Here is a 23,514-nt window from a genome sequence, read left to right as displayed (position 1 = left end):
TTTCTGTGTGAAAACTGATTGTTTTAGCCTAAAGTTGTGCCATCTTGTGTTTTTCATAATTGTAATGTGAACAGGTTGTTTTAGAATGGTGCTTGGTTAATTAAATAGCCTATTTAAGTCTATTTACACTCTTATTGGTTTCTCTCGGAGTTATCAAACTGTCTTAACTATTACCACTGATATTTATTATCTTACCGTACTCACATACAATGTTGAATACTACGTAGTTTTGGTTTAATACTCACCCCCCCCCCCAACCTGCCACCTCTTGTTTGCCGTAATTTGTAGAGTGAATTCTTACAATCAGTATTTTCTATATCCATTGCTGATACTGTGCAATACTTTATTTTCGCTGGAATTAATTTTTGCTGAAAAGGCTTTTTGGGAGTTTTGCTTGGAATTTATTTTCACTGATTTTTGATGAGTTTAATGTGAAATATAGAAAAAAAAGTATATTCGCTGGATTTTATTTTCACGGAATCATCCCTTCATCAAAAATAGCAAAAATAAATTCCAAGCAAAAATAAAGTATTCTACAGTACTTCATTTTTTTGCTGGTACATCGTCAGAGTTCATGGTCATGCCATTCAACTTTTGAGAATTGTTGATCAAAATAAACAAGCTTAACCTATTTTTTGTCATTGTGTCCTCTTGTTCATTTACACATTAATAATGACTAACCGTGGGATAAAATTAATATCTAGGGGAATATGGTGTCAGGGCTTCGGATTAATATTCAAAATAATGGTAGCGTGACTAGAGATTGATATCTCTATTCATGGATTTACCTGTGCCAATTCACAGCAATAGTTACATGTGCACTTCGATCAATACGGATTGCCAACCGCTGTGGCATTGACACTGGAGTATTTATTTTATTTAACGTACCATATGGCACTTTTGGTTGTTTTCTTATTATTATTATTGTAATAAATGTCAGTCAGGTTTTAGATGATATACTCAATGGGAAATGATTCTTCTTGTAATACGACTCACACAAGTCTAAAATCTAGAAATCCCAATTTTTATTTATTTTGAATTAAGGTTCTTAATTGTGTCTCAGTTTGACTGGATCACTCATTTTTTTTTTTTGCCATTTCCACATCATAGAAAAGTTTTATCCTACTTAATTAAATTAAATTTAAGATATATCTAAAAAAAAAGACTAAACAAATTAGCATAAAGTCTCCGAAAATTTGCATAATATATTCTAAATCGAAATGGTTCAAGTTTGTTATTATTTAAAAGTAAATCTTTGGTATTATTGTAATATCTGACTAAATGTTTTTTTTTCCCCATGGTTTGCTTTCTGTTAGCCAACCGTGAAATTCGCATTCATAGATTTGATCGTGCCTCTGGACAAAAACTATTGGCAGTTACCATATAAACTATAATTAACCGTGTCTTTTTTTTTTTTTTCAATTTTCTTTTCAAGGATAAATTTGTAGCTGAGATTCCCTGTTACTTTCATCATAATTTTAAATAACAAAGTGTTGACCTATTGGACATTTTAGCTTGATTGTCAATTCTGTTTTTCTGTGATATGAAATGTGTGTATAAGATTGCTTTTGTAAATATTTCAACACATTGGTGTCTAGGTATCTGGTACATTAGCAGAGTCAGGGCTTGATTTGGCGCTACTTTTTTCTGTTTTACTACAAATTTCTCATAAATGTGCCATGTAATGGATTATATTATGCTCACCTGACAATTTTGAGTTAACGGATTTGATCAAATATTAATTTAACTGGTTTTGACTTGGTTTATTTTCTATCGGTTTATTCAGTATTGTATTTACAAACTGCTGAAGTAAACATTGAAAAAAGATACAGTAAAACCAATATTTGCTAATAAAATTGACTCTGACATCGGTGTTGCCAGGAAGCATTATGGATCTGTTGGTATGGTAGAAAGTGTTTCACGTTTCCAATGTTTTCAACTTTGGAAAATACTAGTATCTTAGTTTATTTCAGTTACAAAGAATAGGATTAAGTTTTTTGTGTCGGCTCGTACTTCAGTGGCTATTATTGTCCCTTTGTTTGCTGTCCGCAAAGTATAGCAAAGGTGTGAAATTTACACAAAGCATACATGTTGTATACCCAGTCATGAGAATGATTTCTAGCCGTTGATTTCATGGCGTCATTGCGGATTTTCATTGACATGCTTCTCCTCAACCATTGGTCGATAAAATATTGAATCATTTTTTAACCATTCAAATTTTTTTTTAGGCCCAAACAGTGATTTAAAATTCAGTCACTATTTTTACATCACTATTTTTTTTACAAATGTGTCAGTTTGAAAAATGTATGACAGATTACTTTATGGCGTATGGTGTACTACTTTATAAGAACTATTACTTTACTATAAACTATATACTATAGTGTTCCGGGGTATTTCTTTGACTAGGCTTGATTTATTGATATATTCATTCACCAGATCGATCCCAAAGTAAATTGAACTACATTTCTAATAACAATAATACAGTAGTAGTATAGTAACAAGGGGTAAAATTAAAAATACATATGAGTAAACAAAATAATGATAATCATATTTGTAATGAAAATAATCTGGAAATACTTTCTTCAAAGTAGTTGAGTCTGTGCCCCCTAACAAGGTCATGATTCTATGAACAGAAATGTTTGTGAACTAAAACTAATATGGTTTAGGCTCTGTTCGCATTTTAAATACCAAGCCAAACTAATTTTAATTTTCAGAGCCATATCTCTGACATGTCTTGACGATCATACTCAAATTTTACACATGCTTCATTTTTTTATGTTCCAGTTCATTTTAAAGCTAAAAAAAAAATCATGCAAAAAAAAAAAAAAGGATTTTTATTCCGGAACCAGTTCTCATCAAATTTTACACATAATAATGCAGGGTTCATGTAATCCCGGAATATACTGGAAAGACCTGGAATATGAAAGGTGTACTGGAAGGCCAGACCTTGAACAATAAGCGTAAAAGGCAGACCTGTTGTGAAGTGCTCCATTGATATTCGAATTAGAAAGACATAGATCATTTTGACAATCGGTGTAAAAAGCCATTACTGTCACAGAGTTGTTTAACCCTCAAAAAAAGACAATCCTGGAGTTTTATTTCATAACCCTGGTTATGCATCAGTTAATTTCTGATTCAAAATGGCTGACTGGTTTCAGTTTTTTTTTTACTACTGTACGACATGAATTGTGTCATGTCAATGGCTTTTTTTTTTAAATAGAGGTTTAATTAAGTTGGTGACTGGTGAATTCATTTACCTTGGCTTAACTTAGATTTGAACAAAAACTTTTAAAAGTGTTGTCTTTGTCATCCACTTTATGGTACAACCTCTATAGAAAACAAATTTAAGAAATGTGTAATCCTAATAAAAGGGATTTGAAGGCATTACAACTGAACATTTTGTTGACACAAACCCAACAATGGCCAGATAAAAAAAAACACTACTTATGTGCTGCGTAGAAAGGTGTACTGGATCCAACGAACCGCCAAAAGTTCTAAGCAACTGTGTGTCCATTGTTTAGTGATAAGAAACCATGTTTAAATGTGGAGTGTTTGGATAACACGCTGTTGATAGTAGGAGTGTCTTTTTATTATAGGTATGGATTGTAGCACCTAATTATGCAAGATCTCCACCCATCCTATTCTATGGCCACACAAACAATATGGCTGCTATCAAAACATTAAAAATGTCACGCATAATCTTTTGTTGTTCGCAGAATCTTTTGTTGTTCGGCATTCCTACGTCCATCCGCAATGGTACTTTCTTGTAACTTCAAGGATCTTTAGCTTGGTTACAGTATAAGGCTTAATTATCTAATTGTATTTTTTATTTTTTTTTTATTTTTGTTGATTTCGCTTAAGACTCTTAACGCTTAAGTTAACCATGGGAATGTATTATTTTGTTTATAAATCAGTGAATTTACGGTAGAATTCTACTCATGCATGAAACTACTCAGAATTTATTCAGTTTGCAATAAATTGTACTCCAGGTCAATATAAGAATATTAATGTAAAAAAACGTTGAATATAATAATTTAAACTAGTGAATAGTTGTCATTTTGTCACTATTGTACATTTTATTGTCTTAGTATTAGTTCCTATGACGAAGATATGCCATATCTCAAATTGTAGGCTAGTGACATAGGATAAAACAATTATAAATCGTGACTGATGGAGTTCTTTTTGTTATTCTAGATTAATTCCAGTATTGGGTTTTGAAAAGTGACAAAAAATGAAATGTTTTTAAAATAGTAGGATTAATTTCTCAAATATAACACTGTAATAATATGCAAAAGAACACGGTTTCATGTTACGATAGTTACATGGCTGTACATAATAATATCATGTGATTTATGGCCAACTTTCTCAAAAATTATGAGTACCGGTAGGCTTCTCCTCAAAACATGCTTAATAACCCAAAAATCCACTAAAGTTAAACGCAGTGATTATTTTTCATTCTACAGTAGATTTTATCACAATTAAAGGCCCTGTATGTCATCACTGGGATGGCGTTCAAGCAATCAATATTGCTATAGGTCGGTAGTGGTAGTGCAGCACATGTTTGAATTTTATATAAACAGACAAAGTATTTTAAATAAATATTTTGTATACGTCAAAATGACCTTTGGCCTTCACGATAAAAAAATGAATTATAATAAATGCTTCTAAGAGTGTCGCACACAACATATGCTACTGTTTGAGGCTGAATATTAAACATGTACTGTAAAAACTGTATTAGAAGCCGCGGCTTCTATTAAAATGGTACAATGCAATAGAGGGGATGCGGCTTCTATTAGAGCATCTACACATGTGAGAAATGATGAATTTTTAGTTCTCAATTATTCAAATAGTATGGATGCGACTTCTATTAGGGATGCGGCTTCTAATACAGATTTTACGGTAGTTCTAGGGCTTGATATTAAACGTTTTTTTTTGGAAGCCATACTGGTCTACTTATTTGTGTAAAGCTGGTAGCCTATGGTAATGAGCTCTTTCATTTAGTTGCTACTTGAAACTAGGATGCTCAAAATAGTGAATACATGTAAACAACATACTTATACGTTCCCCCCCCCTCCCATGGTATCCATTTAACTACAGGACTCATCGTGGAAAATCATCTTTGAGTAGTCATACATAGCTGGGAATTTTTAGAAACTGTTACTCCTAGGACTGGAATTGGCAGTCGGTGTACTTTTTGGGCTTCTGTGAATTTTGAGTCCTGTCCTCTGTGATGACCCGGGGTTATGTCAATCAATTTTATCCTATGTACATTTCCGTTCCTTGTATTAATTTGAAAGGTAAAATAAAAAGGACAGCTAGTGTGTTGTGGAAACTTAAGGAGATTAATTCTAGTCACAACATGTAGTTTAATCCTACACCGTCTGGGTCTCCTGTTTATCATCATGACAGACAGCTTTGTTTATCACGGGTACAAATTAGTTGTAATTAACGCCACCACTCCTGGGAAATCTTGTATTTGATCCCACAGAAACATGTTGTTGCCTAGATGAATGTTGAATGATAGGGTTCACTAGAGGTCAGAGGTCAATAAAGGTTTATGTTGAACACAGGAGGTGATCCCCGTTTGACAAAAGTCAGTACAACCAGCTTGGTTGCTCTATTGAAATAATAAATCGATCATTCTTGTTTTGAAGAATGATTGTACTGTATTTTCTCTATTACAAGTGCACTTCTAATAATAACACAGAATTACAGCTGTCTTAGAAGCATACCGACCTCACACCATCATCTGTTTCTTGTAAATAACGAATCATTTTATAGATCCCATACTGTTTACAAAATGTTTTTACATTGATCGATTCAAATGGCAAGTCTGCATGCTGTTTACATTGTAATTTAGGTATGCTTCAATATTCATCTAGTTTTTTGTGCTGGTTGTTTTCCATTGTTATTTGTTTTAAACATCTATATAATAACAACCCCTATGTAAGGCACCAATTTTCCTTTGTCTGATTCAATGTTGTGATTTTATGAGGGTTTAACCTTTTCACTACCAGACTTTCTCGCCCACATTTTTTTGTACTTTTTTTCTTATATTCTTCAATATTTTTGAAAATGAATCCAAAATTTTGGAGCCGACAGACAAATTTTTAATAAATTTTCGGTTTTTAGTCAAAAAATTTGGCTATTTTGGTTCCAATCTTCTGAAGGAAAGTGCAGACTATATATTATGAACAGGACTATTCTGTGAATTTGTGATAAAAAGAGGGAACTGGTGGTGAAAGGGTTAAATACACAGGTAGCTGCATTTCTATACCTAATTGTTCTGTAAAGTTAGTCGCAGCAAATGCATCTTGTATTAGGAAAAAATTCAATAAATTTTCATCAAACTTCGATCAAGAACAACACTCAAAAACAATGTATCGGTAACATGTTGTTTAAACTTATCCGCAATCATCTGCAATGACCATATTTCATTAACCGTTGCTGAAATTAGGTACTGTGAAATGACTAATTTTTACTGGGTTTAAAATTCACTGATTTACCATTTCAGGCATATTTAGTGGGTTTTAAATTCACAGTTTTATCATTTAGATAATGTGTTCTATGCTAAATTTTACATATTCAGTGGGTTTTAATTTAGCGCATTTTCCAGTCAGTGAAATAAGCAAAATTAAAATCCAGTGAATAATTAACCTTTTTACAGTAGTCAATAATATCAATAAAGTAAACTTGTATTCACAACTTAAGTCCTGTATGTGATTGTTGCCTCATGCCACGCAGCTGTACATGTAGTTGGTTTCTTCCCTCTCAATCATTAAGTACTTATTCTTGTTGTTGGAATGTGTGTTTTATGTTCTGGAAACCTAACAATAATAAACATTTAAATGTTATTAAAGTCATAACTGCAGCTTTTTTTCCATTACTAATAAATAAGTTGGTGGGACATTGCTCTGGTGTTCCGTTTGGGAAGATGGAGAACAGATTTTTCTGTGAATTTTTGGTAAGATTGAATCAAATTTTTTGTATATACATGCATACAACATTATATGTGTGATGAAATTACTAAATTTGCTGTCAATTTTTGGATGATGATGATTTGTATTTAAAGCTAGAGGGGTCACCTGCGCACGCGCGAGAATTGAGTCCCAAACGACGATAACAACACACGCTAAAAATGCAAAGGCTCATGGGAAGACGCTTGTTTGTAAACAATGACACGCTATGGCCATATGACGCATGTGCAGGTGTCAACTCCCTCGCCTTAAATTAAACCTTTGAATGCAAAATTCAACTTTTGTCAACATTCAACAAATAATATGGCTGCATGAATTTGTAAGTTTTTTTTTTTTTTTTCATAATTTAGATCAGCACCTGTAGCCAATTTTGTCCAAATTAATTAAAAATTTATTGAATAATACTTATTGATATTCAAAATGCACACCAAAATATTGATTGGAAAAATTCAGGATTGTATAAGAGCAACATTTGTTTGTGTCACCAGTGATAGTCAATTCATTTTAGTCAAAGTTATATTAGGAATATAGGACCCGTATCAGATGTTGGGAAAGCATATAGGAATTAATAGTAGCACATTCTAAATTAAAATATGTCAAGGAATTTACAGAAATCTTCACAAAATGTATCTGTTCAGATTTAGATGAGTTACCCCATATATTAAATTTTAATTTGTGTCTACAGCATCAGATTGTAGCATTCTAATGATAAAAGTATGTGTTTATGAATATACCGTAGATAACAGCAATATGGAGTCACAATATGGCATTCAGTATTCTGTGCCTCCTGGTTAAACATTATTTTATTGTAAGGCCAGGAAAAAATAATTCTCTGTTTCTCATTTCATGGAAATTTTAGAATAAAGCAGCGAGGCGTTTTTTTTTTTTTTTTTTTTTTTTTTTTTTTTTTTTTTTTGAATACTGAGCTAAAATAGGGAAAATTTGAGACAAGTGCGAATACAAGCGCATTTTGGAATGCTTTAGAAGGAAAAAAACGTACGAGGCGCATAGTTCAAAATGATGAGCGCGGAAACGAGAAACAGAGATATTTTTTTTCACAGCCTAATGCAGATTATTATTTATCAGGGTTAGGTTATAGAACTCGATTCAGATAAAAAAAAAATATGACAAGGCAGGCATCATCGCGAATATGATATCTCTAATTCAAAACACAGGTCTTGTGTATTCACTTTTTTCAAAGCGCAGACTAAAATATTTATTGATGTGACATGCCTTTTTCATCAGTAAAATGAAATCTGTTAGAAGCCGCATCCCTTATACATGTAGAAGTCTTTTAGAATAATTTGGAAGGTTTGTAGGTGCTCTGTGGCTGCGGCTTCTAATTATAGATTTTACAGTGATAGTAAATAAAATTATTTAATTCTTATGAATGGAGGATATGCTATTACTGTAAAATACTTTATTTTCGCTTAGAATTAATTTTCGCTAAAGGAATAATTCAGTGAGTTTAAAATCCAGCGAATATACCTTTTTTCCTATATTATACATTCAAAAATCAGTGAAAATAAATTCCATACAAAACACCCAAAAAGTCTTTCCAGCGAAAATCAATTCCAGCTAAAATAAAGTATTCTACAGTATTTTATCCTGGTATACACTGTGTATGTCTTTTTTGAAGAATATTGAATTTGGTGTCAATAATGTCCTAAGAACAGTCTATTCTGTTGAGGTCAGACACTTCCAACAAATGACGGGTGCCGGCCATTAAACACACACAACAGAAAAAGAATTTTTTTCATGCCAAAATATCAGTATAATAAAGTTGTCTCATTACTCCAAATCGAGATCAAACAAAACTAGAATGAGTTGATTGAAAAAGCCACGCGTCGCATGGAATTTCCTTCCAATTGGTGTATTATTAGGTTTTCAATGGCTTGTATTAGTGTGTGTGTGTATTTGTAATGATCACAGCTTTGGGTGTCTATTGGGCATACAAATTGTCAAAACACTGACCTGAAAAAATAAGCTGTTGTAAATATTCTTTACTATAGCATCTAATTTCCATATGTTTGGTTGAAGTGATATCGTAGCAGCTGCCGTAAATCAGTATAGAATATGCAGCAGATGTTTCTCCTCAACCCCCCATCCCTCCCCGCTTCCTCCAAACTGTTTTGTAATTGCTAACTGCTTCGTTTCAACATTTTTTTTTTTTTATCTCTTGCATAGGATAAGCTATACTTCCTGTTGTAGAATGACTTGCATAATTGAACGACAAAAATGCCATGCCGTTTTTATTTTTTTGCTTGGTGGATTACAGCAGGGGGGCTATCTATGATATGCCGTGTGCATTGTCCCATCTGCTGCCTTGTCTTGCTTCATTTCCGAGCTATTTGAACACCTATAGGTTTCAGCCCTTGCGTTAGTGATCGCTAGCGCTCATGGAAACCGTTGTGCGAGGTCACTGAACTGGAAAACTCTAAACAGTACAGTGTGTCGAGTTGTGATGAAACAGTACTGAATTGGGTGCTGGCAAAGACACTTGATACCCATGAAAGGGAAAATTATTGTCCATTTGAATTGGGAATGCTACACCCGATTCTTATTAGGTAGTAGACAAAAGTGAACAGCAACGCCATTTCGCACTCCCAGCATATGAGAAGTTTCATTGGCTTATTTTGCTGACGTCATACGTAGTGGTAGTTCCATTTTAGAAATTTCTAAGTGTTCTTGTCACGTGTTTCGGGTAAACTGTAAAGGAAACAAAAGTAGTATGCTGACAAAACAATAACAAACGAAAAGTAATACATTTGTCTGACTCTGTTGAGGTCAAGCTTTTGGGATTCAAATTGTTTGATCTCAGTGTGTGTTCTTGTAGAGTGAGTTGTGTGTACGACGCATTAGAGAAAACATGATCTAATGGCTTATGATATCGGTATCAACTGTGTTCGTCCGCAAGTTGTTTATACAGATGCCAAAATTGTAGCTACTACATATACTGTACAAAAATGTTTAAACATTTTGGGCCAGGGATATTTTGTTATTAATCGCATAAACTACTTTAACCTTTTCACTACCAGTTGCCTCTTTTCATCACAAATTCACAAAATAGTTCCATTTATAGTCTGCACTCTTCTTCAGAAGATTGGGACAAAAACAGCCAAATTTTTTAGGAAAAACTGAAAATCAACTCAAATTTTGTTTGTTGGCTCAAAAATTTGGGTTCATTTCAAGAAATATTAAAGAATATAAAAAAAGTGCAGAAAAATTTGGGCGATAAAGTCTGATGTTGAAAAGATTAAGTCGCATGAGACAAATCAGTAATTATTTCTCTGTAGTTCTATGACACTTAGCGTCAGTGACTTAATTTCACAAAATTTTGTCTTCATGAATGCATCTAATCAGAAAAATTCCAAGCAAAGAAAATTAATTGATTTTTCTGATTTTAAAACTCTTAAATTTGTCTTAAGATGTAGTAAACTTGTTCAAAAATCCCAAAATACTACTCTTGCCCAATTAAATGAGTTACATGATCGTGGTTCATATTGCATTCGAACATTTCAACATATACAAAGTGTCAACGATAGAAAATTATATACAGTTAAATTTTTGCTGCTTGAAATTTTATTATTCATTAGTATTCATCCAGACAAAATCCATTGAAAGTCACTGTGACTTGGTGTCTTTGGGACCCCAGTGATATTCTTCACTACTTTAAAATTGCAGAAAATAAACTCTCGAAAAATTTATTCGAAATTAAATTAGTTTATGGAAATTCTTATGTGGGTACTATATTTTGTATTAACATGATCATTTTTAAATCTAATCTACTAGACAACTCTATCGATGTTGCACGTTTCTGTATATTTGATGTTCTGATGTCTGGATTTGTGCGTAATCTCTAGACTCTTTGTCGTCATCAACCCCTTACATTACTTTATACTATCAGCATATTAACTTCTACATCTGATTTCTACATCTGAACAAAAAAACTATTTTCACAATTTTTATGGTGAAACAAAAACGTTTTCATTCGGTTATCAAAATTAATATTATTCAATTTGTCAAGCTTATAATCTCTTCCAAGAAGGGTCTTTCACTGTACCATTTAGAATTAACATGCAATGTGACACCTGAACACACGTATAGTAGTGTACTAGTGATCGTTAAGGGAAAAAATTGAACTTAGTTGAGTGTTGGTTTAACTATATTCTTACTGTAACTTCCGAGTTAGCATTCATTGTGAGCCGTGTGATGTTGTTTACTTTGAAATTATTTTTGACACAAAGGTTTTGAATAGTGAACACTGGATTTGATGGGCTTAGTGATGTTTGGTCACCGTCAGAGGTTGAAGTTATACTATTTTTGAAGTTATTGTCCTTTTAAAATTTAGCTAGCCAACTGATTTAATATATTCTTAGATTTTTAAAATAGTGAAACTTAATAAACCCTAATTTTCGAGCCAACAGACAAAATTTGAGTAAATTTTCAGTTTTTACACAACAAACTTGGCTATTTTTGTCCCAATCTTCTGAAGGAAAGACTATAAATGGTACTATTTTTTAGTTTGTGATGAAAAGAGGAAACTGGTGGTGAAAAGGTTGAATTCAATAGTATAACATATCCGAACTGTTTGCATAACCGAACAAAAAGCATGTCCCCCTAACAGTCCGGATAATCGACGTTCTACTGTAAATGTAAAATAAATATTTTCATTCTGATTGTCATTATCACAACAGGGTATGATTTTGGAGTTTCTATGATGTATGTCATATTTTAAAGCTCACAGTTTGATTACATTCAAACAACATGTTTCACATGTTATATGGATCCCATATCAAACAAATTACGATATGTTGACTATGGTGCTTTAAACCTGATCGGAATTGTCAATTGCTTGGCGTTCTAATGAACTTGTCATGGATGGGGACTGTATTGCGTATTTTCAGACAGTTTCTAAGGTATTCAGCTGTCTATGTCTTTACTGGTCAAGGAAAGAACTGTAGTGTGTATGGATCTTAGAGTCAAGGGTCTCCTTTCAGCCTCTGAAAATTATTCACTGATTAGCGAAAATTCACCAATAAAATGAACATGTAAAAATTGAACTCATTGTTTCCCTGGTAAATCCGTGAATTTAAACTGCAGTGAATTTGATCAAAATAGAGGAATTAAATGCTTGCAAAAATTAATGCTTTTACTGTTTTGGCTGCCGTACCTATTTGCCAAGTACTAACAGCCTCTGTAGATGTTGGGTTTCAACACACAGATACACTTGTACATCATTTATCCTTTTTTTCTTCTTGATATTTCAGGAAGGAAAACGAAGATCAGGAAGAGGCTCATTCCGACGAGGGAAAAACAAGAAAAATGGGATGACAAACAGTCACTCAAAAGAGGTAAGATAATCAATCTAATTTTATTCCAATCCTACTGAGTTCATCGATCATTTTTAATCACATTTCACCAGATGAAGTATTTTGCTAATATTTGAGCGAATCACGTTGGCGCCTTAAATGGTTTACACAAACAATTTAACTAACACTGCTACTCTACAAGCACTGACAGATGTGAAAATAATTAAGATTTATTGGAATTTAAGTATTCTGATCAACTTCTCGTAACTGCTTCACAGACTGCAAGACTACATTAAAGTAATATAATGGCGCCATGTTTAATCTCCAAACACACTATTACATGCAGGTATTCATTGTGGAGTTTATTAAAAACAAATTGTGAACTGAAAATGTCAACAACATTTACATAAATTTATCACATGTATTATTGATATTATAGGAATGGTAGTGTATATGTAAGGTAGTGGAGTGTCGGGTCTTTATGTGGCGTAATTTGTGAGTGGCATGGGTCCGAACTTTGTTTGGATGGCGTATAGTTTCATTGAAATCGTTTTATCATCGGGAAGTCATTTTCAGAGCTTGCTTGGTTATTCCTACATGTACACCAATAGGTTGGTCAACATTTACAGAGTTTCCGTGCATGCCCCCCCCCAGAATTAGTTGCTATACCCTTTTTAATTCAGTACAATGTGTTCTCACCCCAATATTTGTTTGGTTAAACCTTGCAATATTTAGTTGTCAGATAGTATTTCCACCCCCCAATAACTATTTGGTCAACCCTAAAAATATTCACTTAGTATTCCCACCTCCGATAATTAATTGGTCAATCCTTGTTAAGTTTTCCTGATATTCCCACCCCTGATAATTATTAGGTCAACCCATAAAATGTTAGCTTGGTATTGCCACAATGATTAGTTTACTAAAGGTTAGTTTATTTACACAGTTATTTATCAAATTTTAAATCACAATAACTTATGTTGGTGAGTAATTGAGTATACATAATTCTGCTGGTAGTAGTGATAATTTGGTGGGGGTTACAAAATAACAATGCTGGTAACATTTGGTGTGAAGTTTCAGTTACCCTCTGCATTTCTATTTTGGAAATGTAGTTCATTTGATCTGTAATCTCGTAACCTTTGACCCTTTGAGTGTCAAAGTCAACTTTTGTCAACATTCACAAATTTTTAACCCACATAATTATTTTTTTTCATTTTTTTAAAATTTTTATCAAGACTTGTAACCTATGTCCATTTGGTTCAAAATCATAAAAAAAAACAATTTTGAAAAATACTTTTTAAAAATGGGAAAATGTTTCACAACTTTGTCAGGAAAAAAGTATGTCACTTAAAAGGTTAAAATACTTGAATAGGTAAGGTGTGGCGCTTCGTGAAGTGGTGTCATGAGTTTGTTGTACTTTGCGGACAGCCTTAGTAGCTCATTACATTTCTGTATCCTCTCTGGTCATGTACAACATAATAAAAATTTGATGACAACGATGTGAACAATTGGGTTATTACTACAGATCTAATTTATGAAAATTTTAAAAAGTTTCAGCAAAAAACAAATCTAGCTTGATGTTAAGGTGGTGTATAATATACTGTAAAATGACTAATTTTCATTGGGTTTAAATTTCACTGTTTTAGCATTTCAGGCATATTTGGTGGGTTTTAAATTCACAGTTTTATCATTTAGATAATGTGTTCTATGCTCAATTTTACATATTCACTGGGTTTTAATTTTAGTGCATTTTCTAGTCGACGAAATAAGCAAAATTAAAACCAGTGAATAATTAACCCCTTTACAGTATTATGAATATTAATTAATTGTCTGTTTGCACCAGAATGTAAAATTAAATATGTATCAATTGTTTTTGCGTACATAAATAGATTCATGAATTATCACATTTGCATATTTAATGTGATTATTAATTAGCATTCGTTAGAGAGTATTGTTTTACTTAATATTGAGAACAATAGAGATCGCTGCTGTTACATAAAAAATTATAAACATTCTGAACACAATTTGCTGTAATATCAACAAGTATTCATCGACTTTGACCTTCATTTTGGACTGCTCCATGGCTTGAGACTACATTTGATGTGCATTTCGTTCTTTTGATACATTTTTATTAGTGTTTTCCTAGTTCATGTTTTGGCATAAATTTCTGTGCTTAAGTTTTTGGACTAAGATTATAGTCCATATGTTTGGTGAAAATACCCATAATGTTACGCGTTTTATGTTTTCAACTTAATTAGCATTCTTAAATGAAATAATGCCTGTATCTTGAGCCTAAATTATCTTATATTTTTTAAATTCATATTTGTATATACATTATGTATTTTGATTTTAAAATTGTCAAATTTTTATAATCGGAGAAAATTAAAATGTTAAAATTCAGCAGCGAGTCCGCCAGGCGTGCTTTATATAGTTTCCATACAGTTGACCAGCAAGAGGTGAGAATATTTTTAATTTTGATAATCTGTTGCAATTTAATCAGCTTTTGGCGGCAGAAAATGCATGAAATTGAATGCATTGTCATTAAATTAATAAGGCTTCTTTCGACATTGTATTGAGCCAGCTTGAAACACTTATTTTAATGTAAACTGCATTATTCAGGGTTTTTTTTTGGATAGATTCTCATGTAAAATTTCTGGTTTAAAAAATCTTAAGGTTTTTAACACTAAGTTTTTCTGGCCGCAATTTTTGTTTTCATCCTGAAATTCAAGAAGTACAAAATAAAATGGTGTACTGGATAAACATTCGCTAAAAGGAATCGGTAGTAATAACACAACACATCAGGAATTCTCTGTTTATTTTTCTAATCACCCATATCCACTTGTTTGAGATGTTCGTTTGTTGTTTTCATTGCCTATGTTATGGTACCACACACTGGATATGGTCTGGTGTTTTGACTTTGCTCGTCAAGCGTGGTAGTAGAGGAGATGAACAACAATCAAACATTTTTGCTTACTTGCCTACAAAAACATTGTTTGAAATTCGTGGTCGTGTACAAGTTTGTTCCAACCTTTTTTTTTAAATTTGAAGATATCGCCCAACAACAAAAAATTATCAATTTGTTTTCAAATATTTTTTTTGCAAAGTAGGACAGAATATAGTGAAATTGTGTAATTATTGAGTTCATATTCTGCATCTTGATTTCCTTAAAAAGTTAAATTTCTCCAAAGTCATTTTAACTTGTTAGTGAAATTTTCACTAATTACAAAATATTAATATGCCTTGTAATTGAAGAATTTTACTATCGTAACTGTGTTGGAAATCACATGTTCATGTTTGATTTAATATTTTTTATTTACTAATACAGACATGGAATTCAGATAATGATTTGTATGTGTTGTATATATTTTCCGTAAAAACTTTTGTAGTTGGGTGAATATTCACAGTATGTGTACACTAAGTTGTAGGTCAATGTCATTGATTTGAATATCAGCAGTATTGACTGCAGTCAAGTGTAACTCTTGTTCCATTCAACTGGAACACATTATCATAGTAGTGCAGGTAGTGAAATTGTCCCTTTATGTTAGTGATTGGTATTGCCATTTTGGTGGTATTTATTGGAAATAGTGCCAAGCATGGGTAATTAAAGTCACGTATACTGGTATTCACGTATACTGGTATTCACGTATACTGGTATTCACGTATACTGGTATTCATTCTTGAGGAATTGCTTCAGCGCTTTAAGTTTCACAATATATGATCAGTAACTCACTTAAATCCTATATTTTCCAGCCATAATTTTTGCCGCAACATTTTTCACATTTTTATGTATTTTTGTAAAAAAAAAATTATTTTGGACCAAAAGAATTTATTTTTTTATTGCATTCAGGTCTTGATAAGAATTGTTGAAAAAAAAGTTAGGTGAACAAAAGTCATGTACATTGTTTATATCCAACCAATATCTGAGTTTTCATCAAAAATATTCAGTTCTTATAATTATTATTAAACAATAGTTAGATTTTCTTCATGGAGAAAATAAATGGTGGTGTTGTACACTGTTTCACAAATACATCTAAGGGGCTTGTCAAATCAAAATAATTGAATTCACAGACAGTAACAAAAAATCACAATGTCTGTACAATATAGGGGATATGTGCGATGCAGATAAGTACGCATTCAGTGAAGGAGGGATTGAAGTTTATACGCAGCATGCTATTATTAGACGAATATAATACAGTGGTCTTTCTTATATGTGAAAGAGAAATCTGTACCTGAACTCTGTGTTACAGTGGAGCTTAGGAATGTTTATATGGCTGTCATTTCTCATAGAAGACAATGACACTGTCAAAGAATACCTCCTTGTCTGTATTGTTATGACAAAGACTTGGAACTCAGTGTCTAGTGCGTATAGTGTGGATTATTGGCGTTGTTGTTTTTTTTCTTCTGTACAGGATTCTGTGTTTTTCACACTTGTGTATGATATTTGTACAAACAAAAGTGATCACCGCAAATAGTCACCAATTGTATATTGTATTGCTGTTTTTTCTGTCGATTGTGAAGCTTTTTTTTAGTTACTTTTCAATCCTTGGCAAATGATAGTGAGAATGATTTGATTGTATTATGACTGGAAAATCTCGCTCGTATTTTTATGTGCTTTATATACAATCGATTGTTAAGCAGTTTAAAATAATCCTGAGATTATTAAAGTTTTGTGGTGTTTTGTTTATGAAGTAAATAACACTATTCAAAATACACTATTTGAAGAAAAATATTTTTTTTTTTTTATTGTTTATTTTTCAGTCTATTGCAGCTTCTGATGGAGGTAGGTAGACATTAATTGATTGGCTCGATGCCATTGGTATGTTTCAGTTTTACAGTCGCATACCTGCCTCGTGTTTGCCAGGTTGCTCTGGCGTTTCGATTGTGCGGCCAAAATACCGGTAGTACAACTACCCAATAATCTTTTTAATTACTCTACATCTAAGATTATAATATGATTCTGATGAACAAACATAGCTTCAAATTCAATGATTGTTCATTATTTTATTTTACACTATATCAACTTGTTACTGATGCTGTATTTCTTTAAGAATGTCACTAAATGTGGCATAGAGGGCGCTGTATTCTATATTTCCCTGGATCAGCATTATGAAATTATTTATATTCATGCCTAATTTGCTTTTCTTCTTAGAACTTCCTGTTCCACTGCCTGTGCCGCTCAGTCGCAGCAGCAGTCTTAGAAGTGTTGGAAGTATGTGTGTTCAGAACGATGATATTGGTCACGTCGCAAGCTGGGCTGTAGGTTTCGAGAGGCTGCTTTACGATCCTCTGGGATTGGCTTGTTTTACTGTGAGTATAATTTCCTGTTACCCAAATTTATGTGAATTAATTGATGTAGGTTAACATGTGGTAGATTTGTGTTGTGTGGCATGTTTTGTTGCCATGTGGTGGTTTTGTTTAGCATGGTGTGGTGGATTTGTGTTACCTTGAAATCTGTGGCTTCCTGTGGCAGATATGTGTTATGAATAGTTTGTTTTGTTATTGAATAGCAGATTTGTGTCATGTTATGGGAGATGTGTGTTTCCACATACATGTAGTAGATTTGTGTTGCCATGTGGTAGATTTGTGTTGCCATATGGTAGATTTTTACTGTGTGGTATATCTGTGCTTATGGAGGTATGGGAGATGTGTGTTTCCTTGTGGTGTATTTGTTTTGCTATGTGGTGGGTTTGTGTAACCTGTAGTAGATTTGTACCATGTGGTTGATATGTGCTTATGGTTGTATGGTTGTGTTTCTATGTAGTGTGTTTGTGTTGCAGTGTGGTGGAATTGCGTTATCTGTGGTAGATATAGTAGCACGAGAGATGTGTGTTTCCACATACATGTACATGTAGATTTGTGTTGCCATGTGTGGTGGATTTGTGTTACTATATGGTAGATTTTTACTGTGTGTGTTTCCATGTGGTGTATTTGTTTTGCCATGTGGTGGGTTTGTGTAACCTATAGCATATTTGTACCATGTGGTATTTCTGTGCTTATGGGTTGTATGGGAGATGTGTGTTTCCATGTGGTGTATTTGTGTTGCCATGTGTGGTTGGTTTGTGTAACCTATAGCATATTTGTACCATGTGGTATTTCTGTGCTTATGGTTGTATGGGAAATGTGTGTTTCCATGTGGTGTATTTGTTTTGCCATGTGGTGGGTTTGTGTAACCTATAGCATATTTGTACCATGTGGTATTTCTGTGCTTATGGTTGTATGGGAAATGTGTGTTTCCATGTGGTGTATTTGTTTTGCCATGTGGTGGGTTTGTGTAACCTATAGCAGATTTGTACCATGTGGTATTTCTGTGCTTATGGTTGTATGGGAAATGTGTGTTTCCATGTGGTGTATTTGTTTTGCCATGTGGTGGGTTTGTGTAACCTATAGCATATTTGTACCATGTGGTATTTCTGTGCTTATGGTTGTATGGGAAATGTGTGTTTCCATGTGGTGTATTTGTTTTGCCATGTGGTGGGTTTGTGTAACCTATAGCATATTTGTACCATGTGGTATTTCTGTGCTTATGGGTTGTATGGGAAATGTGTGTTTCCATGTGGTGTATTTGTTTTGCCATGTGGTGGGTTTGTGTAACCTATAGCATATTTGTACCATGTGGTATTTCTGTGCTTATGGGTTGTATGGGAAATGTGTGTTTCCATGTGGTGTATTTGTTTTGCCATGTGGTGGGTTTGTGTAACCTGTAGTAGATATTATAGTATTACGAGAGATGTGTGTTTCCATATGGTGGATTTATGTGTGACTATATTGTATGTTTGTGTATTGTGGTGAATTTGTCTTATATTGTACCTGACCATGTCAAAATTGTGCGCTATTTCAGCACTAAAACCAATGTGCCTTCATGTATATCGAGCAATGTTGACATAAAAGAAGTTAGATTGAAGAATTTATTTTGTACGCAGGTTTTAATAGATGACTTGAGTAACGCATGCTTCAGTTGAGCGTGACATCATGATTGTCATTGCCGTGACTATATTGCCATTCACGCATTCTCCAGATGTTTACTTTATTGTATTCATACATTGCAGGAATTCTTGAAGAAGGAATTCAGCGAGGAAAATATCGCATTTTGGATAGCTTGTGAGAAATACAAGAAACTTACAGATGCCCAAGAGGTATGTGACCACCTAAGTTACTGTTTAGAACCAGCTTTATGTGACCATCCATTTTGAAAAACTTTATTATGTATATATAGCACTATTTTGGGTCAGAAAATTCATATAAAGTGTTCCTCGATTATTTTTGTAGATGAATCACTGCTTGGACTATTTGTATTTTAATAAACCTGGTAATTTATTCAAAATAATGGAACTTTATATGTTCACATTTCTCGAATTTGATGCAAAATTATAAAATTATAAAAAACTTTTTTTTCTTCTGCTTGTAGATGAAGGCATGTGCCAGGGATATTTATAATAAACATCTGTCAAAGAAAGCCAACATGCCGGTGAACTTGGACAGCCAAGCAAGACAAGAGGTTGAGGCACAGTTAGAAAACCCTACACCTACGTTATATAATATGCAACAGAAACAGGTAGAGTACAAAGACAATAAAATTAGCCTGTTCTGGGATAAGCATGAAATTTGGCGCCTGTGATGAATTTTAACGATTTGACAGGACAATTCCGGAGACGAGGCAACGTTGTTGACTGATGAAATTATTACGAAGATGAATAATTTCATTTATCTCCGGAAAATCTGAAAAGTACCTTAAAATTAGAAACTCTGTAATTTTGTTTTTATATCCTAAGATCTGCTTCTCAACTTTTATTCTTTTATTTATCATCAGTAGGTCCTTTCCCTCCTACCAATACTAATTTAGTTTGTGTTCTTTTCAATTTTGTTTTTTTTCTGCCTGTCCTTGATTGCATCGATCTCCAGGGTTTTATGAGTAAAGTAAGTCCTACAAAATGAAACTGATTTATTTTGGTGGATATAGGTGTACAGGAATTATGTGCCGATGTAAATTTAGATAAACACTTTTATTCATTCTTTTTGTCGCCACTTCCCTCCATTGTTCATTATTTTCAACAAAACTGTTGCAGATTTGTCTGCTTTCATTTTACCGGTAAATTAATATGTTTTAAACAAGGTTCTATCAAAGAAAAGGGGGGGAAAAAAGAAAATTTTAAACATTTTGGTGGGAAAATGGCGAAAGAGATCGTTAGATATTGCATGAAATGATGTATCGTTGGTGTGGGGAATGGTTTCTATGGTAATTGGGTTTATGTGTAATCATCTGATGTGATTATAATTGTATTTATTCTGTTCTCTTTCTAGATTATTTTGTTTAAAAAAAGGGCTAAAATATTTTATAGCTGATTTTCAATTTCAGCTTTAATAAAAGTATTTTCTCTTTGTCAAGCACATCATTAAATTCTTCCTGACTGCGAGTTGCCTCATATTTCGTCCTTTGTACTTAAACGGCAACGCATTACTTTGCTACAGAAAATTGCAACATCATTTGTTTATGTAGAAACGCTTGTGTTAGAGAAAATATTTGATCTTGTGTCACAGAATTATTAGTGATTTTTCGTATTGATGCACCGTACATGGAGTCTGCACTAAGTATTATGCAACATCTGTCATTTTACATATTGTGTATTCACCTTGTATCAGAAGGCACTAACAAATGCATGTACACTGTTTGTATGCCAATGTTCATTACTTAAGGTTGTCAGTGAATATTTCATGCCCAGCAGAGAAAACAATTTTGTTTTTGTTTATGCGATATGATTTAAATGTTCATCTTCAGTCATGAATATTTATAGTTTATGTTTTTGTGGTTGCAGATTGAAGCAGTGTCAATGTATTGTTATTGCATTTCACTCTAGCAAACTATTTTCAAACAATTATAGAAAAATAATTTTTGAATTAATAAGTACATTATTTGATGAGTTCACATGGTTGATTTGATAGATTCATTTTTGTTTGTAGATATTCCAGTTAATGAAATTTGACAGTTATTCACGTTTTCTGAAGAGTGATTTGTACCGTGAGTGCATGAAAGCTGAACTTGAAGGCAAATCATTGCCCATTCCACCGCCAAAAGAATGGGCAGACAGCGCGACAGATGATAGCTCTGTAAGAGATGGCAAAGAAGATGTGAAATCGAACAAGAAGGGAGAGAAGAAGAAAAAAGAAAAGGTATGTTGTGTAAAGTTGCATTCCATCTTTTAACTGATTATTTTGATCACCATGAGAAATGATAAAGTCAGTTTCTATGGCAACAAATTCTGAATTATTGGAGTACTAAAGCTCGCCTGTGGTGTTTAATCACCAATCACCACACTTTTATAATTTCCTAAACCACTTTACTTCATTTTAGGAGATTATTCTAAATTAGGTGTAAAGTGCCAATCACAAGGATGGCATTTGACCGTGATGTTACTGACAATGAATTGACAATACTAAGTATCAAAGTTCAGTAATGGAATGATTCAGCTTATGTGTATATTTATATTTTCTTTCAATAATTGTTTAGAGTAAAAAATCAAAGGAGAGTAAATCAGGAGACAGTAGCCTAGATACAACGGATGAAAATATTGGAGAGAAAAGAAGAAAGTCATTTATGCCGTGGCATAGAAGTAAGTGGTTGATATAACTTATCTTTGTGTTATGCGCTTTGTAAATCTTGTGAAAAAATATATTGTTTACACATCCTGGGTGCCAGCGTTGGAGGTTAGCTCTTGTTAGTTAGTGAGTTTTCTTAAACACAATCACTACTACAACTCTATAGAGAATGTATAGTGCCAAAGCCAACTTTTATCACCATTCACAAAATAGTTCTATACCGTCTGTGCATATTAATTAGGTAATTTGCATATCATTAACCCTTTAAACATCAAAGTCAACTTTTATCACCATTCACAAAATAGTTCTATACCGTCTGTGCATATTAATTAGGTAATTTGCATATCATTAACCCTTTAAACATCAAAGTCAACTTTTGTCACCATTCACAAAATAGTTCTATATACCATCTGTGCATATTAATTAGGTAATTTGCATATCATTAACCATTTGAGCACCAAAGTCAACTTTTGCCACCTTTCACAAAATAGTTCTATATACCATATGTGCATATTAATTAGATAATTTGCATATCATTAACCATTTGAGCACCAAAGCCAAAATTTGTCACCATTCACAAAATAAAACTCATATAAATTTTTAAATGACGAAATTATGTCCATTTGGTCCAAAATTACAGAAAAATAAAAAAACAAAAAAACAAGCAAAATCTGGGTGGGAAAAATTGTGGCACTCAAAAGGTTAACAACCCATGTCATTTGTTTTCATTTCTGAAAAATGATTGAAGTTTTATATTTTCGCTATCTCAGACAAAACTGGTAAAAAAGCCACCAAGTCTTCCAGCTTTGAGAAGAAAGAGAAAAAAGGTAAAAATAATATTTGTATTCCTCATTTCTGTTTCTAATCTATAATAATATACTTAGTTCGGGTTTTGTAGTAAACGATTAAAGCCAACATTGATCGTTATATAGAAAATGGAAAAAAAATATCATTAACTATTCTTGTTACTTGAAATTATAAATTTTTTTTTTCATTTTTACTTCATAGAAGACAAGTCAAACGTGGTGAAAACAGAGGGAAGTTTAACAGCGAGCACTGGAAGCCGGCGTAGTTCACTGGCAAGTTGCGATTTACAAAGATTTAGTAGTGATGTCAGTGAGGTAGGTTGTCATGGCAATACCAGTAGTTTGAGGAGAATTGAAATTATCACATTTTTGTGAATATAATTAACTACCATATTTTTCTCTTGGTAGTAGTTTTCCCAAAATAATAAGTATACTCTGAGAAAATAAACAGACCTACTAGTCAGGTGTATGTATGAGACTCTCTTTGCGACACCACTGTGGTCTATTTACCCATAGAGGGCGCTCTTTCACACGATACCTTCATTTCTACTAGATATCGCTCTAATGATAATGATTTGTATTCATTGTGAAGAGCACCTAATTAATAACAATTAATAGAAGTTGTATATGTACATACATTTGGCACTGATGCCTAAAGATGCTGTAAGGAATGGTTGGCATCTTCTACTAAATAAAATGTCTCTATCTATTGATGGATGGTTGAATCAATCAATAAATTAGTCTGAACTTCACAATATTTGAATAATACAGAGCAGAAACTCAAACAATATTGTAGTTATATGAGATCTTCTGTGATGCTACAGATGTGTT

General features: G+C 32.9%; 1 protein-coding gene across 4 annotated transcripts in view; it reads left to right on the top strand.

Annotated features, from left to right (window-relative positions):
- Positions 1–23,514, top strand: part of LOC100375086 (regulator of G protein signaling 12-like) — a 44,801-nt gene that overhangs the window by 7,286 nt on the left and 14,001 nt on the right. For 2 of the 4 annotated variants that reach the window (XM_085504360.1, XM_085504357.1), the window contains exons 2-11: positions 12,248–12,331; positions 17,045–17,066; positions 17,436–17,593; positions 19,333–19,419; positions 19,692–19,838; positions 20,186–20,200; positions 21,242–21,451; positions 21,789–21,891; positions 22,648–22,704; positions 22,886–22,998. In XM_085504360.1, coding sequence (XP_085360486.1) covers positions 12,248–12,331; positions 17,045–17,066; positions 17,436–17,593; positions 19,333–19,419; positions 19,692–19,838; positions 20,186–20,200; positions 21,242–21,451; positions 21,789–21,891; positions 22,648–22,704; positions 22,886–22,998 — 996 coding nt within the window. The remainder of the gene's footprint in view (positions 1–12,247; positions 12,332–17,044; positions 17,067–17,435; positions 17,594–19,332; positions 19,420–19,691; positions 19,839–20,185; positions 20,201–21,241; positions 21,452–21,788; positions 21,892–22,647; positions 22,705–22,885; positions 22,999–23,514) is intronic. The other 2 variants (XM_085504359.1, XM_085504358.1) reach the window with 2 other exon arrangements.

Source organism: Saccoglossus kowalevskii, chromosome 10, assembly GCF_978046115.1.
Source record: "Saccoglossus kowalevskii chromosome 10, keSacKowa6.1, whole genome shotgun sequence".
Classification (NCBI taxonomy): domain Eukaryota; kingdom Metazoa; phylum Hemichordata; class Enteropneusta; family Harrimaniidae; genus Saccoglossus; species Saccoglossus kowalevskii.
This window is presented reverse-complemented; position numbering and strand designations above follow the sequence as displayed.